Source organism: Polypterus senegalus, chromosome 11 (genome assembly GCF_016835505.1).
Source record: "Polypterus senegalus isolate Bchr_013 chromosome 11, ASM1683550v1, whole genome shotgun sequence".
Classification (NCBI taxonomy): Eukaryota; Metazoa; Chordata; class Cladistia; order Polypteriformes; family Polypteridae; genus Polypterus; species Polypterus senegalus.
In genome coordinates this window covers 9,946,134-9,962,869 of record NC_053164.1, presented here as the reverse complement: position 1 = coordinate 9,962,869, position 16,736 = coordinate 9,946,134, and the positions used below count along the sequence as shown (strand labels likewise).

Below are 16,736 nucleotides of genomic sequence, written 5' to 3'. Positions count from 1 at the left end.
GAAAAAATAAAATCTGTAGGGATTCCAGACCATGAGACCACCCAGTCCCCTCTGGGCATTCTACCTAACATAAATGAAACAGTCCTCTTTGGATTTAGGGTTCTCACGGAAGGGCTTGATGATGATGATGGTCACGTAGACTTCTGCCTTTTAATCCGTTCATCATTGTTGGTGCATCATGAAGCTTTGAGTAGGTGGAGGTGGCGCAGGCCAGAAAAAGAAACAGAAAAGAGAGTTGGGGTCAGTACGGATTTTAGAGCCACCATGAATAGTTCTTTTGAGGAAATTGAACATACAGAGTATCAGGATTAAGTTAAAGTGAAGTTATGAGAAGGCCATGTTAAAGTAATGTGTTGTCAGCAGTGTTTTAAAGTGCTCTACTGTATCAGCCTGGTGAATTCCTATTGGCAGGCTATTCCAGATTTTAGGTGCATAAAAGCAGAAGGCCACCCGCCTCACCACTTCTTTTAAGTTTTGTTCTTGGAATTCTAAGGAGACACTCATTTGAGGATCTGAGGTTACGATTTGGAATATAACGCATCAGACATTCCGATATATAAGATGGGGCGAGATTATTTAAGGCTTTATAAACCATAAGCAGAATTTTAAAGTCAGTTCTGAATGACACAGGTAACCAGTGTAGTGACATTAAAACTGGTGAGATGTGCTCAGATTTTCTTTTCCTAGTTAGGATTCTAGCAGCTCCATTCTTCACTCGTTGCAAGTGATTTCTGTCTTTTTTGGGTAGTCCTGAGAGGAGTGCGTTACAGTAATCTAGTCGACTGAAAACAAAAACGTGAATGAATTTCTCAGCATCTTTCAGTGATATAAGAGGTCTAACTTTACTTATGTTTCTTAAGTGAAAAAATGCTGTCCTAGTGATCTGATTAATATGCGATTAAAAATTCAGATTACAGTCAACAATCACCCCTAAGCTTTTAACCTCCATCTTGACTTTTAATCCTAATGTATCCAGTTTATTTCTAATAGCCTCATTGTATCCATTATTGCTGATCACTAAAATTTCAGTTTTCTTTTTATTTAACTTGAGAAAATTACTATTCATCCATTCTGAGATACCAGTCAGACATTGTGTTAGTGAATCAAGAGAATCAGGGTCATCAGGAGCTATTGATAAGTAGATTATTAAGCGTGTTCAGTAGTTTTCATTTTATTATTATTATTAGTAGTACCATTTTATTTGTTATTATTATACAGTAAGTAGCTGTAGTAGTAATAGTAGTAGTTGGTTTTGTAATATGTATTATTGTCTTAATTAATATCAGCAGTAGTTGTAATATTTATTGGAATAGTTATTCCACGTATCTGTGGTTTTCTGTGTGATGAAAAATGTCCTAGCTTGAGCAGAACCTCCTGTGACTTGTACTCCACACATCAAGGCGCTATATAACCTGACATTCTGTTAGCCTTCTTAATGGCTTTTCAACACTGTCTGAAAGTCCACTACGACTCCTCAGTTCTTCTCATAAGGTGGACTCTTGATTTTCAAACCTCCCGTTGTGTATTCAGACCTCACATATTCACTTCCCATGTGTAATACTTTACATTTACTGACATTAAATTTCATCTGCCAAATATCTGTCCAAGCCTGTATGCTCTCCAAGTTCCCCTGTGATGATTCAATGGATTCTCAATTATCTGCCATTCCGCTTATCTTGGTATCATCTGTAAACTTAACCACCGTGTTACTTCTATTCCTATCCAAATTATTTATTAAACATAGAAGCTACCCCAACACTGACCCCTGCTGGACTCCACTCTTAATGTCAGCCAGTGCTAATGAGGTTCCTGACCACATCACCTTCTGCTTCTTCCTGTGTCTGTGCCAATTCTGCACCCACTATCAACATCCCAAACTCCCACTCCTTTTAGTTTGATGCCCACCCTCACATGTGGCACCTTATCAAATGCTTTCTGAAAGTCCAGATAAATCATCTAATAAGCTCCACTCTAATCATATCCTTTTGTTGCTTCCTCATAGACTTCCTGCATATTAGTAAAACATAACCTCCATCCTCTGAACCCATGCTGACTGTTCAGTTAAACTCCTGTACTTGCCATACATTGCTCAGTATTTTCCTTAAAAGTTCCTTCCATTAATTTTCCTTTTGAGTACATTAAGCCTACTCTCCTATAGTTGCTTGGATCTGCCCGGTCACCCTTTTTTTATAATGGGAGGGCATTTGCCACTTTCTAGTCCTTTGGAATTTCCCCAGTGTGCAGTGATTTCCTAAAAATATGTGTCGAGGGTTTATATCTGTACTCACAAACCTCTTTAAGAACTTGAGGATAAAAATGATCTGGTTCTGGTGATTTGTTTGATTTCAGCCTATTTAATCTCAGCAGCTCTTCTCCCTCTACAATTTCCAAATCACTCAGTACCTCCTCAGTAGTCCCTGTTACTCCTAAGAGGTTATCTACTTCCTCACATGTGCTTGTCAGCTGTTGTTTCTTTACTTATTTTCTTGTGTCTGTGTAACAGAGCCATATGTGTTATATTTTCATTCTGCGAACCCCTCTGGTGTATTGAAGGTTTACTCATTTCCAGGTGACATCCACTGTCTTTGTAGCAGCAGGGCAGATGGTCCTCCCGTTTAGTGAAACGTAGTTACCCTCTGCTGACCTAAACATTTTCTGTTCTTAGGTTGTCTGTCTTTTGACTAATTCCTATATGGATTCTGAACATCTTTCTTATCCCTCTTTTTCAGCGACGGCCACCTTTGAGGACTTCCAGATCAGGCCTCATGCTCTGAACGTGCACTCGTATCGTGCCCCAGCTTTTTGTGACCACTGTGGAGAGATGCTATTCGGCTTGGTCCGACAAGGACTGAAGTGTGACGGTATGTATGTGCTAAGGGTCCAATGACTTTCAGGGAAAGAGACATGTGAGGTGACAATGGAAGATAATGCCATTTTGCTTACATTTTATGGTGCTCTCAAATTTAAGACGCATCCCCGTTTCTAAAGCAACTTACAAAAAAAAACCAAATAAATACTGGTGTATACAAGAATTACAAGTAGATACAGTGGTATACCAGGACATTTTTTATTCTTCCACAGAAGAGCTTTGAATAATGACACTTCCAGTATTTCAATAGCACCCTTTCATACAAAGAATGGAGCTCAAAATGCTTTATGTCATGCCAAACCGAAAGGTACAAGATAAGAAAAAACAAATAAGATTAGGTAAGAATAATAATGAATAAGTAAGAACGAAAAAAATAAAAATAAATCCATATGACCTTGTAAAACATAGATATATAATTAGCAGAAGAGTAGTGCCCTTATCCTTATATATAATGTAATATTATCCGTATGTATGGTGTTCACGTCGTCAATACCCCATATGTATGGTGTTCACGTCAATATCTCGACTCAATACAAGTTAGAACCATGCAATGGGACTCTGCCTCTGTAGTTAGAACATAACGTGGCAAACGCGGACACAGTATTGCATGATTGGCTGAGAATGTTCAAATGCTTCAGTGACACCGCTGGACGGCCGAGTATAGTAAATCAGTGTCGGTTCGAACAGATAACAGTAAGTTCGGTTGGTTTTTGGAACGTTGGTTTGGTTGGGCGTACTTTCCAGGGCTAACATCGTTGACTGACGTAAACCCTTCGACAGCTCCAGAACCGTAAGTAATTTAGAACGTATCGCCATTTGCTTGGTACGTCGAAATCTATCTTTGAGTAGTTCGGTTTTGGCATCCGTCCTTCTGACATCTATTGGCAAACTGAGTAATGACGGCTGGGTATTAACAACAGTAATTGTTTAAATTTTAGCCAATCTCAGATCTAAAATGACCACGCCAACATAATTATTACTCCGACTCTGATTAGAGTTCTAAAATACGGTTTGTTTTGAAAATTTATTTGCCGGAAAAAATCAAATGAGTTCACGTCTCACAGCCCCGTTTAAACAGGAAGCTCTTCATTACATCGGCCGATAAGGTTTATTTTAAGCACAAATCAGTGCCATGATAACAAAATCATTTCAAGGACTTAAAAAACAAATAATTCTTTGCAGAGAAATTGTGGGATATCACAAACGTAGAATTTGTAGCCCGATTCGATCGGGCTCCCAGTCACTAGTATACAATATCACAATGTAAGTCTCTAAAGACGAGTCCATTAATAAGTTAAGATGGCCGGGAGGACAGAAGGAACAAAAAATCAAAAACTCCAGTTACAGTGGAGAGAGAGAAAAAAAAACAAAATCTGCAAGGGCTCCAAGGCCAAAAGACTACCAGCCTCCACTGGTCATTCACCCTAATTTAAATTTTCTGAAGTCATTCCTCATTGTTTATAGGCTTTGCCCCAGAGGATTTAATGCAGTGGGTCTGGTTGAGCACCCACTTTCATTCCAGCATCACAGGTGCCTCGTTCAGGTGGTAGGGGTTGAACAAAATGCCACCGTAGAAGAACCAGAAAAGACAGTAGAGAAAATTAGAGATTAGTAAAGATTGCAAATCCATGAAGAATATGAGAATTCTGTGCCTATAAAGTCCATTAAGAGCACAACTAAAATGTAAATATGAAAAGCCAAATCAAAATAAGTGGGTGTTTAGCTGCTTCTTTTTTTATTTAATGTTCCGCAGTGTTAGCCTGGCATAATAATAATTGGTAAAATATTTCAAATTTCAAGTGCATAACAGCAAAAGGCCGCCTCACCACTTCTTTAAGCTTGGCTCTTGGAATTAGAAGCAGACCACCATTAGAAGATCTAAGGTTACAACTTGAAGTGTAGGGAGACAGACACTCAAAAATACTGGAAAGGGAAAGATTATTTAAGGCTTTATAGACCATTAGTCGTGCAGTAAAACCTTGCATTGCGAGTAACTTGGTCTGCGAGTGTTTTGCAAACATTTTGAATACATTTTAACTTGATAAACGAACAAGGTCTTGCAATACTAGTAGTACGTATACGCTTTGTCTGTCGAGCATTACGTGATCACAACTGAGCCGATGGTTCTCTCTCTCTGTCTCTCGCTGTGGGATTGTGGGTAGTCCCAGTCGGCGTGCCTTACTCGTATAGGCAACATCCGTACGAGCGTATACTATTTACTATAGCATTGTGACCATATGTGTGTTGTAACGTGCGAGTCCCTGTCTTGCACCCCAAAACATGAAGCTGAGTCTCAGTACTTTAGCAACACCAGCTTTATTCAGAGTGAAACAGGAAGAGTACGGTTATTTATTGTAGCGTGATCTACCCCATGATCTCCTATACACAGACACAGCAGTCAGGCAGGGTCATAGCCAGGTTAGTGGCCAAGTAATACTGTGCCCAGCATTTATAATGTTCCTTGAATCACCCATCGATGATGGCACTTACAACATGTCTGCGATCGTTTCAGATTTGCTTTTACGGCGAATTGCTACAGCACTGGGAGCAACGTGGTTGCTTCGGGACACTCTTCCAGGTGTCGTCCGATTGGGTGGAATCCCAAAAGAGTTTAGAAACCTTACAGTGTGTAAAAGTATTTTTTTATTTTGTGTCCAAGTGTAGTGACTCTTCAGGCAAAAGCAACGGTCATTGGAGAGGTTCATTGTTAAAGTCGCAAAAACAAAAGAGGAAGATTCCAGTGAGCCAACAGATAGCAGGGATTCTGTTAGTTAGAGTGAAAGTCGTCCGACACAGTAACCCTCCTCCTCCTCCTCTCTCTCGTCTCCCTCACACCAGCCACGATTCATTTCAAAGGTAAAGTGCAGGCTAATTTGTTTTATGTATTTTTACTTTATATTTTGTATTAATCATTTCTATATGAATAGTTTTGGGTTGTCTTCTGAGTTTCCATTATTTCTTAAGGGGAAATTTGCTTTGATATACGAGTGCTTTGGATTACAAGCACAAATCCAGAACGAATTATGCGCCCAATCCAAGGTTCCACTGTATTTCAAAGTCCGTTCTAAATGACACGAGTTACCAGTGTAATGACGCTAAAACTGGTGTGATGGGCTCCGATTTTCTTTTGCTGCTTAGGATTCCTGCTGCTATTTTCCACACTTATTGCCAGCAGTTGCCTTTCTTAGGTAGTCCAGTTGGGAGTGCATTACAGTAATCTAAAAACAAAAGTATGAATGAATTTCTCAGCATCTTGCAATGATATAAGCGGTCCAACTTTGAAATGTCCCTTAACCCCTTATTGCCATAATTTGTTTACAATTATATAAAAAAATAAATTAGCACACTGATGTAGTTTACACTGTGACTGCTAGATGGCGTGACCTGGCATTGGTGGGATACATACGCCACCTCGGCCACATTAAGGCCGGAAGCAGTTTGAAGAGATTTCGCGACAGTTGTGACAAGAACTGAAAAAGTGCAGTCCCAGTAATCTGGTTAAGTGTGCGGCTTAAAGTTTAGTTCAGAGTCCACGATTACACTTATGAGCCTGTCGGATTTAAGTCTGTTGACACAGAATCAATTTTCTCTGTTTGCGGAACCGCTTTCCCTTTCACAAGACCACTCTGAAAGCTCAGAGTTTCACCTTGTGCAGTAAAACAAATACTGGAAGTAAGCACGCCTGAGCTTTTGAAAGGGAAAGCGATTCCTTTCCGAAGTGCCCGTTGTGGAAGGAGATCTCCGAGGAAGACAGGAATAGTTCAGTCAATCAGTCTTTATTCAGTCACTGTGGTGTTAAGGGTCCACAGCTCACTGAGCACAGGCAATTTTTAAATAAGTAATCGATGTGCTCGCGGCTTAGGGAGGGGACGTTGGGCCATAGTGGGCCACGGGACGATCCGTAGGGTGTGGGCGTTTCTCACCTAGTGCACAGGTGAGGAACTGCCCACATTCATGATTGTCCCGTGGCTAATGCTGCAGCTGCTGTGGCCCTCGTCATTTTAAAAAGAAGCGCGAGTCGGTTTTAAAGGGGAGAAAGAAACGTTCGGTGTAAAAAAATGGAGAGAGAAAAAAAGGAAAGGAGAGGACGGAGGTTACCGGGAGCAGGAGAGGAAGCAGGCGGTGCGTGAGTGTGGTGAGCGCGCGATCGAGCGCTCGTGGACAGCTGCGTGGAAGCTGGGTGTTAGGCCGACACCCAGGCGTTTGTGTTGATGTCGCTCCGCTGGCGATCAGGTAGCGGAGTGACCGGGGAAGGTGACTGGCGCAGAGAGGCCATTGAAAGGCAGCGAAGTCGGAGACTTGGTGGTGGGAATCCCCAGCGTGGCGACCTGGCGTTGTGGGAAACCAAGTTCTCCGGGACTGGGATGAGTGCCATACCGGAGCCAGGGATCGGGAGGTCTCCAGTCTCGAATGTGTGATGTAGGAGGGCAGCTGCAGAGAGCGTCTTGCCTGCTGCGAAGCCCAAACGGGATAAGCAGGTGAGACGCTAACAGAGACGCTAACAGAAAATAAGCACGGAGCTTGTTTGTTGTTTTTAAGACTGCTTCCAAGAGAAGATTTTAACCTCTGGTTTTAAGGATGTGTTTTTTTTTTCTATTTATTGGTTTTATCCCCCACGTTCTTTTATGGATTATTTAATGAAGAATTTGAATTGAAACTGCACTATTTATGGAACACTGTTTTTGTTGACTGTTTTAAATAAAAGCACTGTTTTGCACTTTTTACCTTCCCCTTGCTCAGTAATTTGCCTCCATTGACTAGCTCACTCGGTTTCATTATCGACGGTGTGGGGTTCGAGTGCTTCCAATAGCAATGGGAGTGTGGAGCCAGAACCTACATCGTCACAGTCACAGCTGAGTACAGTGGAACCTCGGGTCACGACCGTAATTCTTTTTTTTTTTTTTAATTTTATTCATTTTATTGTAATCATTCCATACAAATAGTTACATTTTTACAAAAAATATGATTGAAAACAAATCGAACCCCACCCCTGAGAAAGAGAACATGGCCAGGGTCACGACCGTGATTCGTTCCAAAACTCTGTTCGCAACCCAAACTAATTTCCCCCATTGGATTGTATGTACATACAATTAATCCATTCCAGAACATACGAACTGTATGTAAATATATATTTTTTAATGATTTTTAAGCACAGAAATACCATAGAATGCACAGTGTACTGTAATAGTAAACTAAATGTAAAAACACTGAGAAAACCTTGAACAGAGAAAACTAACATTGCAGGAGTTCACGCTACAGCCTTACGAACCGCTCACTGTAAACACTTTTCTTTAATGAGTTTTAAGCACAGGGAAAAATCGTTACTTTATACAAAAATTAACCATAAACAACCAAGAAAACTAACCTTGCATGCACGCACGTCTGAACAATGCACCAGGAGAGACTGAACTCGTGCGTTAATCATCAGCACGTACAAACCGGAAGGGAAACTGGCTTGTTCGTCACCCGAGTGTGTGGTCGTGAACAGATACAAAAGTGTGGCCAACTTTTTGGTCGTAACCCGATTTGTGCGTGTTCTGAGACGTTTGTGACCCGAGGTTCCACTGTAAGTGGATTCTACGTTGCCAGGCAGAAGAGTAAAGTTCCCCTGTTGCAATTGACTTTTAATATCTTTCCTCCCTCCCCTTTCCCCTTACTTATCAATAAGCCCAATATGTTCATCAAAGCGTTTCATCTTACATTGCGTGAAACGGCCGACCGTTTCTGTTTTGTGTACATTGCAGATGGGGCCCTTAAAGTAAGAAAAGTCATCATTCCTGTGTCCAACGGATGAGTTCCATAAAAAGAGATTGTCCTTGGTCAGCTTACTGCACCCTGTCTTACGACAGACGCCTGTATGAATAACCTGCCGTTAGAGCAGAACAGCTTTGCCAGCTTTTAACCGTCAGTAGCTTGCAGGCAGGCAGTTAATTTTTCTTTCACACCATCCACCAAAACGTTTCTTATATTGTCTAAGTTTGGATTTACGCTTGTTTGTTCTTCCCCCTCCAAGCATGACTTTATGTTGCAGAGATTCTAACTGATGTCTTAACCACCTCACATCTGGATTTCTATAATTCATCGTATATACCGGTCTCCCTGTCAATCCTTTCAGTAAATTGCAATGTAGTCAAACCTCGGCAGCCAAGCTACTCTGCCTTACCAGGAAATCGTCACGATTCACTCCTGTTCTTTTTGAGTTCCTCTGGCTTCCTGTAGTCATTTGTGTTTACTTTGAACTCCTCACGCTGTCATTCACAGCACTTGATGGCAGAATATTTAGGACAAAGACACTGTATTCCCTGATTTCCCCAACTGCTCCAGTTTAAAATTACAAATTAAACAAATAAGATGTGATTAAAGTGCACATTGCAGACTTTTTCATTTCAATAGATTTGCAGACATTTCAGTCACACCATACTTTTTTTTACGTGCCCCCAATCCCCCCTCATTTCACAGCACCATAATTTTTGGGACAATTGGTGTCACAGGTGTTTGTGATCCCTCAAGTGTGTTTCATTGTGTCATAAGGTACCTCGGCCTGCTTCTACCCTTTAGAGTCTGTAGTGGCCAATGTTCAACATGAAGGCAAGAGCTGTGCTAATGATAGTCAAAGAAAGCATTATGAGGCTGAACAACAATAGAGACCTCGTTAAAACCGTAGGATGACCAAAATCAACTGTCTGGAGTACCATGAAGAAGAAAGAACAGACTGGTGAGCTCCGTAATCACAAAGGGACTAATAGGCCAAGGAAGAGCTCCACTGCTGATGACAGAAGAATCCTCACTCTGATCAATTGAAAGTCCCCAATGCCTGTCTGATAGATCATACATAGGGGGCTGATGTGTGTGTGTGTGTGTCAGACACAACTATCAGTAGAAGACTTCATGAACAGAAATACAGAGGACACACTGCAAGATGAACACCACAGAAACAGGGTGACCAGATTACAGTTTGTGAAAAAGGACATCAAGGAGCCTGCAGAGTTCTGGGAAAAGGTCTTATGGACAGACAAGACAAAAATGAGGAAGAACTGCCCGAAATCCAAAGCAGACCACCTCATCTGTTAAACATGGCGGTGGGGGTGTTATGGCTTGCGCATGTATGGCTGCCACAGGTCCTGACTGGCACACTTCTCTTCATTGATGGTGGAACTGCTTACGGCTGACACACAGTGAATTCTGTGGTCTGTAGAAACATCTGATCTGCTCAAGTTTAGTCAATGTCTCCAAACTCACTAGACAGCACTTCATAATGAGCCAAAAAGACTGCTGGGGCAACAGAGGAGTTTATCAAAGCTAAAAAATGGAAAATTCTTGAATGGCCAAGTCAGTCACCTGATTTAAATCCACCTGAGCAGGCCTTCCATATGCAGGGGAGAAGCTCCGCGAAACAAGCAGGAGCTGAAGATGGCTGCATATGAGGCTTGGCTGAGCATCATCAGAGAAGACCCTCAGCACCTGCTGAATGGCAGACTTAAGCAGTCATTGCATGTGAGGGACATGCGACAAAATCCTCAATATGACCACGGCTTTAACAGACCTGCCATTGGTGTGTCCATACATGATGGTGCCCTGAAATGGGGGTCCGTGTGACCAAAATGTCTGCAAATCCCCTGAAATGAAAGTCTATAATATCTATTCCTCCAGTATTGTTATTCTTTTATGTAGACCTAACAATTTATATTTTTTCCAGTACATTTCTAATACAGTATTATTGGTTGTGGCCAGGGAATGCTTCATTTTTTCCATTTAAATTAATATTAATCATGTGTTTCTGTTATGAAAATTCGCCAGATGAAGAGAATAACTCTGTTCTCATCCAGATTGTTCTAATTGTATTCCATGTTATTTTTCATTTTGTTGTGCTCTCTGGTTTCACTGTCTTACAGTCTTCTGTCTCTCCTGACAGGTTGTGGCCTCAACTACCACAAGCGCTGTGCCTTCAGCATTCCTAACAACTGCAGTGGTGCCCGCAAACGACGACTCTCCACGACCTCGCTGAACAGCACCTCATCCCTCCGGCTGTCCACCACCGACTCGATATCTCCCTTGACTGCTTCGGAAGACACTCTGGTGAGAATCTGCTACTGGCCTTGGCTTTCCAAATTCTGGCTACCAAGTCACAATTCATTTTCTGAAAGACCTACAGTGGTGCTTGAAAGTTTGTGAACCCGTTAGAATTTTCTAGATTTCTGCATAAATATGACCTAAAACATCATCAGATTTTCACTCAAGTTCTAAAAGTAGATAAAGAGAAACCAGTTAAACAAATGAGACAAAATTATTATACTTGGTCATTTATTTATTGAGGAAAATGATCGAATATTACATATTTGTGAGTGGCAAAAGTATGTGAACCTCACGGATGATCAGTTAGTTTGAAGGTGAAATTCGAGTCGGGTGTTTTCAATCAATGGGATGCCAATCAGGTGTGAGTGGGCACCCTGTGTTATTTAAAGACCAGGATCTATCAAAGTCTGCTCTTCACAACACATGTTTGTGGAAGTGTATCATGCCACAAACAAAGGAGATTTCTGAGGACCTCACAAAAAGAGTTGTTGATGCTCATCAGGCTGGAAAAGGTTACAAAACCATCTCTAAAGAGTTTGGACTCCACCAATCCACAGTCAGACAGATTGTGTACAAATGGAGGAAATTCAAGACCATTGTTACCCTCCCCAGGAGTGGTCGACCAACAAAGATCACTCCAAGAGCAAGGCGTGTAATAGTCGGCGAGGTCACAAAGGACCCCAGGGTAACTTCTAAGCAACTGAAGGCCTCTCTCATGTTCATGAGTCCACCATCAGGAGAACACTGAACAACAATGGTGTGTATGGCAGGGTTGCAAGAAGAAAGCCAGTGCTCTCCAATAAAACATTGCTGCTCACCTGCAGTTTGCTAAAGATCATGTGGACAAACCAGAAGGCTATTGGAAGAATGTTCTGTGGACGGATGAGACCAAAATAGAACTTTTTATTTTAAATGAAAAGCGTTATGTTTGGAGAAAGGAAAACACTGCATTCCAGCATAAGAACCTCATCCCATCTGTGAAACATGGTGGTGGTAGTATCATGGTTTGGGCCTGTTTTGCTGCATCTGGGCCAGGACGGCTTGCCTTCATTGATGGAACAATGAATTCTGAATTATATCAGAGAATTCTAAAGGAAAATGTCAGGATATCTGTCCATGAACTGAATCTCAAGAGAAGGTGGGTCATGCAGCAAGACAACGACCCTAAGCACACAAGTCGTTCTGGTTAAAGAAGAATAAAGTGAATGTTTTGGAATGGCCAAGTCAAAGTCCTGACCTTAATCCAATGGAAATGTTGTGGAAGGACCTGAAGCGAGCAGTTCATGTGAGGAAACCCACCAACATCCCAGAGTTGAAGCTGTTCTGGACGGAGGAATGGGATAAAATTCCTCCAAGCCGGTGTGCAGGAATGATCAGAAGTTACCAGAAACGTTTAGTTGTAGTTATTGGGGGGTCACACCAGATACTGAAAGCAAAGGTTCACATACTTTTGCCACTCACAAATTTGTAATATTCGATCATTTTCCTTAATAAATAAATGACCCAGTATAATATTTGTGTCTCATTTGTTTAACTGGTTTCTCTTTATCTACTTTTAGGACTTGAGTGAAAATCTGATGATGTTTTAGGTCATATTTATGCAGAAATATAGAAAATTCTAAAAGGTTCACAAACTTTCAAGCACAACTGTATGGTGATGTTTGAATTAATTCAGGGTCCATGCTTTCCTGCGCGACTGTACCCATTGGCATACCATTAAAAAATACAAAAGAATAATCCGTTCTTGGGATGAGATGTAAAACTGGCATCCTGACTCTCTGCGGCCTTAAAAGATCGCTGGGCATCCTTCAGAAATAGTAAGGTGTACCTCAAAGTCCTGGGCCATTAAGGCCCCCTAATCATCCTCTGTGCCTTTTTGGCTAACTGTCTCTCTTTCACCCCTTCACCACCTTATTGCTAATGTGTGGTGGGAGTAATGGTTCATAGTGGGCACTGCACATTGATGGTGGTTGGTGCCCTACTCTCAATGTAAAAATAAAAATTTTGAGCAGGTTAGAAAAACACTATATAAAAGTAAGTAGTTATTAAAATAAATTAAAAGGTGTTCTTCTTAATCAGTGCCACAATGAAACACCAAGCAGTGGTTCGCCATACATAGCCCAGTGCTGGTTGAATACCCGCGTAGCAGGGCCGTCTTTTTCTAGTCAGTATTGCTAGAAGATCTGACGTTTGTTTTTACTTTGTCTGTGCTTCTTGGCCGCTTAAACACGGACTGGAGTATCCCACGGTCAACACTGTTGATGTGCACCATCTAAATACAGCTTTGTACCATCACCACACTGCTAACTGCCAGGCTTAAAATGCTAGATGTTGTGGTGTATAAGGATAACCACAGAGAACCCCAAGCCATGTCGATGTGCAGCATCTGCTCTGTTTATCTGCAAAGGCCCAGGTTATTAAAAGCCATGGCAGTGTTCATGTGTGTAATCTGCTGCATCAAAATGTTAAGTTCAGTGATATGTAAGGACAGCAACAGAGGACCCTGCCAATTTGCCCGCCTACTACAAATGTCAGGTCTTATAAGGTTCTACAACCCCAAATCAGAAAAAGTTGGAACTGTATGGAAAAGGCAAATAAAAATTACCATATATACTCACATTTACATTCTCCTGTAGATAAGTCGGGGCTTTATTTTACCGTTTAATTTCCGGTATTTTATAATGTCGGTCGTATAAGTCAAATGTGGAAAACTCCCGCTATTGGTCCAAGAGATTACTATATGGTAAAACCCACCTGAGAGAGTAACCACAGGGCACACAGCCTTTTTTATTTCTCTAAGTATTGTGCCTACGTGACCACACGGTAATACCTGAACTATTCCAAAGCGACGCTTACAATGTTTTTTGTATCTCACACCCTCGTACACTTTTATCGTAAGAGCATCCCTTATCTACGATGGAGCATTCGATCAGAAGAAAATATGAAGCTGGTATGAAATTAAACTTCGTTGAAGTGGCGAAAGAAATTGGTAACTGTGCTGCTGCAACAAAATTTGATGTGTCTGAGAAACTGATGTGAGATTGGAGGAGGCAAGAAGATGAAAAAAAATAATGAAGTGCTGTATTTTTGAACGGGCATATAAGTCGGGGTCTGATTTTATGACCGATTCTTCTTAAAACTTATACGCGAGTATACAATATACGGCATTCTGAAATGTGCTTAGACTTTTATTTCTTTGCAGACACTATGAACCCAAGATTGTTCATGTTTTGTCTGGCTAACTTCATTTCATTTGTTCGTATGCATCCATTCCTGCATTTCATGCCTGCAGTACATGCTCAACAAACGTTAGGACGGTAAATCATTGACCACTTTGTAGTTTTGCCCTTCCTTCTCGCGACACTTCAAAAGACGTTTTGGCACAGGGGACGCCAAGCGATGAAGCATTTCACGTGTTATTTTGTCCCATTCTTCCTGCAAACACACCTTGTAAGGAGTGCAACAGTACAGGGTCGCCATTGTTGCATTTTTCGTTTCCAATTTCTCCACACATTCTCTATTGAGGACAGGTGAGGACTGCAGGCTGGCCAGCACAGTAACCGGACCCTTTTCTTCTGCTGCCATGCCTTTGTAACGTGTGCAGAAATGTGGCTTGTTGAGAAATGCATGGAGGTCCCTGGAAAAGATGTCATTTTGAAGTCAGCATATGTTGCTCTGAAATATCAATGTACCTTTCTGAATGAATGCTGCCATCACAGAAGTGTCAAGGGCATTGACACAACCCCATACCATGACAGACTCTGCAGACTTTTGGACGTGTTGCTGATAGGTCTGAATGGTCCTTGTCATCTATGGTTTGAAGCACACAGTGTCCATTTCTTCCCAAAAAGATCTGGAGTACTGATTTGGCTGACCACAAAACACCTTCCCAATGTGTGATGGTTGTGCTTTGAACAAACAGACTTGAATATATTTTTTCATCAGACAGACTTAGAGACATACACTCACCTAAAGGATTATTAGGACCACCATACTAATACGGTGTTTGACCCCCTTTCGCCTTCAGAAATGCCTTAATTCTACGTGGCATTGATTCAACAAGGTGCTGTTGAAAATGTTGGCCCATATTGATTTGATAGCATCTTGCAGTTGATGGAGATTTGTGGGATGCACATCCAGGGCACGAAGCTCCCGTTCCACCACATCCCAAAGATGCTCTATTGGGTTGGGATCTGGTGACTGTGGGGGCCATTTTAGTACAGTGAACTCATTGTCATGTTCAAGACACCAATTTGAAATGATTCGAGCTTTGTGACATGGTGCATTATCCTGCTGGAAGTAGCCATCAGAGGATGGGTAAATTAGAACATGGTGGTCATGAAGGGATGGACATGGTCAGAAACAATGCTCAGGTAGCCTGTGGCATTTAAACGATGCCCAATTGGCACCAAGGGACCAAAAGTGTGCCAAGAAAACATCCCCCACACCATTACACCACCACCACCAGCCTGCACAGTGGTAACAAGGCATGATGGATCCATGTTCTCATTCTGTTTACGCCAAATTCTGACTCTACCATTTGAATGTCTCAACAGAAATCGAGACTCATCAGATCAGGCAACATTTTTCCAGTCTTCAACTGTCCAATTTTGGTGAGCTCGTACAAATTGTAGCCTCTTTTACCTATTTGTAGTTGAGATGAGTGGTACCCGGTGGGGTCTTCTGCTGTTGTAGCCCATCCGCCTCAAGGTTGTGCGTGTTGTGGCTTCACAAATGCTTTGCTGCATACCTCGGTTGTAACGAGTGGTTATTTCAGTCAAAGTTGCTCTTCTATCAGCTTGAATCAGTCGGCCCATTCTCCTCTGACCTCTAGCATCAACAAAGCATTTTTGCCCACAGGACTGCCGCATACTGGATGTTTTTCCCTTTTCACACCATTCTTTGTAAACCCTAGAAATGGTTGTGTGTGAAAATCCCAGTAACTGAGCAGATTGTGAAATACTCAGACCGGCCCGTCTGGCACCAACAACCATGCCACGCTCCAAATTGCTTAAATCACCTTTCTTTCCCATTCTGACATTCAGTTTGGAGTTCAGGAGATTGTCTTGACCAGGACCACACCCCTAAATGCATTGAAGCAACTGCCATGTGATTGGTTGATTAGATAATTGCATTAATGAGAAATTGAACAGCTGTTCCTAATAATCCTTTAGGTGAGTGTATACTTCATCTGTACTGTCATAAATTAATTACTGTGTGGACAATGTCACTGTCAAAAAAATGGATTAAGGTCGACCCAAATGAGAAACCATGGATGAATAGTGAAGTCAAACAGCTGCTCAGGGAAAGGGATAAAGCCTTTAAATTAGGAGACACCTCAACCTGTAGAGCTGCCAGAGCCAACCTCAAGAAGGGCATCAAGTCTGCTAAACTAATGTACAAACAACGGATTGAGTAGGACTGACAGTAACTCAAACTGACAGCGGATGTGGCAAAGCATTCGATTAATCACGGATTACTAAAAGAAAAATGACATACAATACACACTGGCCAATAACAATGCCAACCCAACAGAGGCACTTAATAGTTTCTTTGCACGGTTTGTCGAGGACAATAACCAGCTTCAAGCTGACCGGAGACTCACAGCCTTTGGTCGTACACATCCATGATGTGCGGCGGGCACTTGAAAACATCAATACAAGGAAGGCAGCAGGTCCTGATAATGTGCAAGGACGTGTGCTCCAGGCCTTGGCTGACCTATTAGCGGAGGTATTTCCACACGTATTCAACCTCTCTCTCTCCTCAGGTGTAGTCCCATTGTGTATGAAATCCG

The 16,736-nt window shown here is 41.8% G+C and overlaps 1 protein-coding gene across 1 annotated transcript in view; it reads left to right on the top strand.

Annotated features, from left to right (window-relative positions):
- Positions 1–16,736, top strand: part of prkd2 (protein kinase D2) — a 187,628-nt gene that overhangs the window by 113,624 nt on the left and 57,268 nt on the right. The window contains exons 3-4 of the mRNA XM_039768040.1: positions 2,730–2,861; positions 10,782–10,945. Of these exons, the coding sequence (XP_039623974.1) occupies positions 2,730–2,861; positions 10,782–10,945 (296 nt within the window). The remainder of the gene's footprint in view (positions 1–2,729; positions 2,862–10,781; positions 10,946–16,736) is intronic.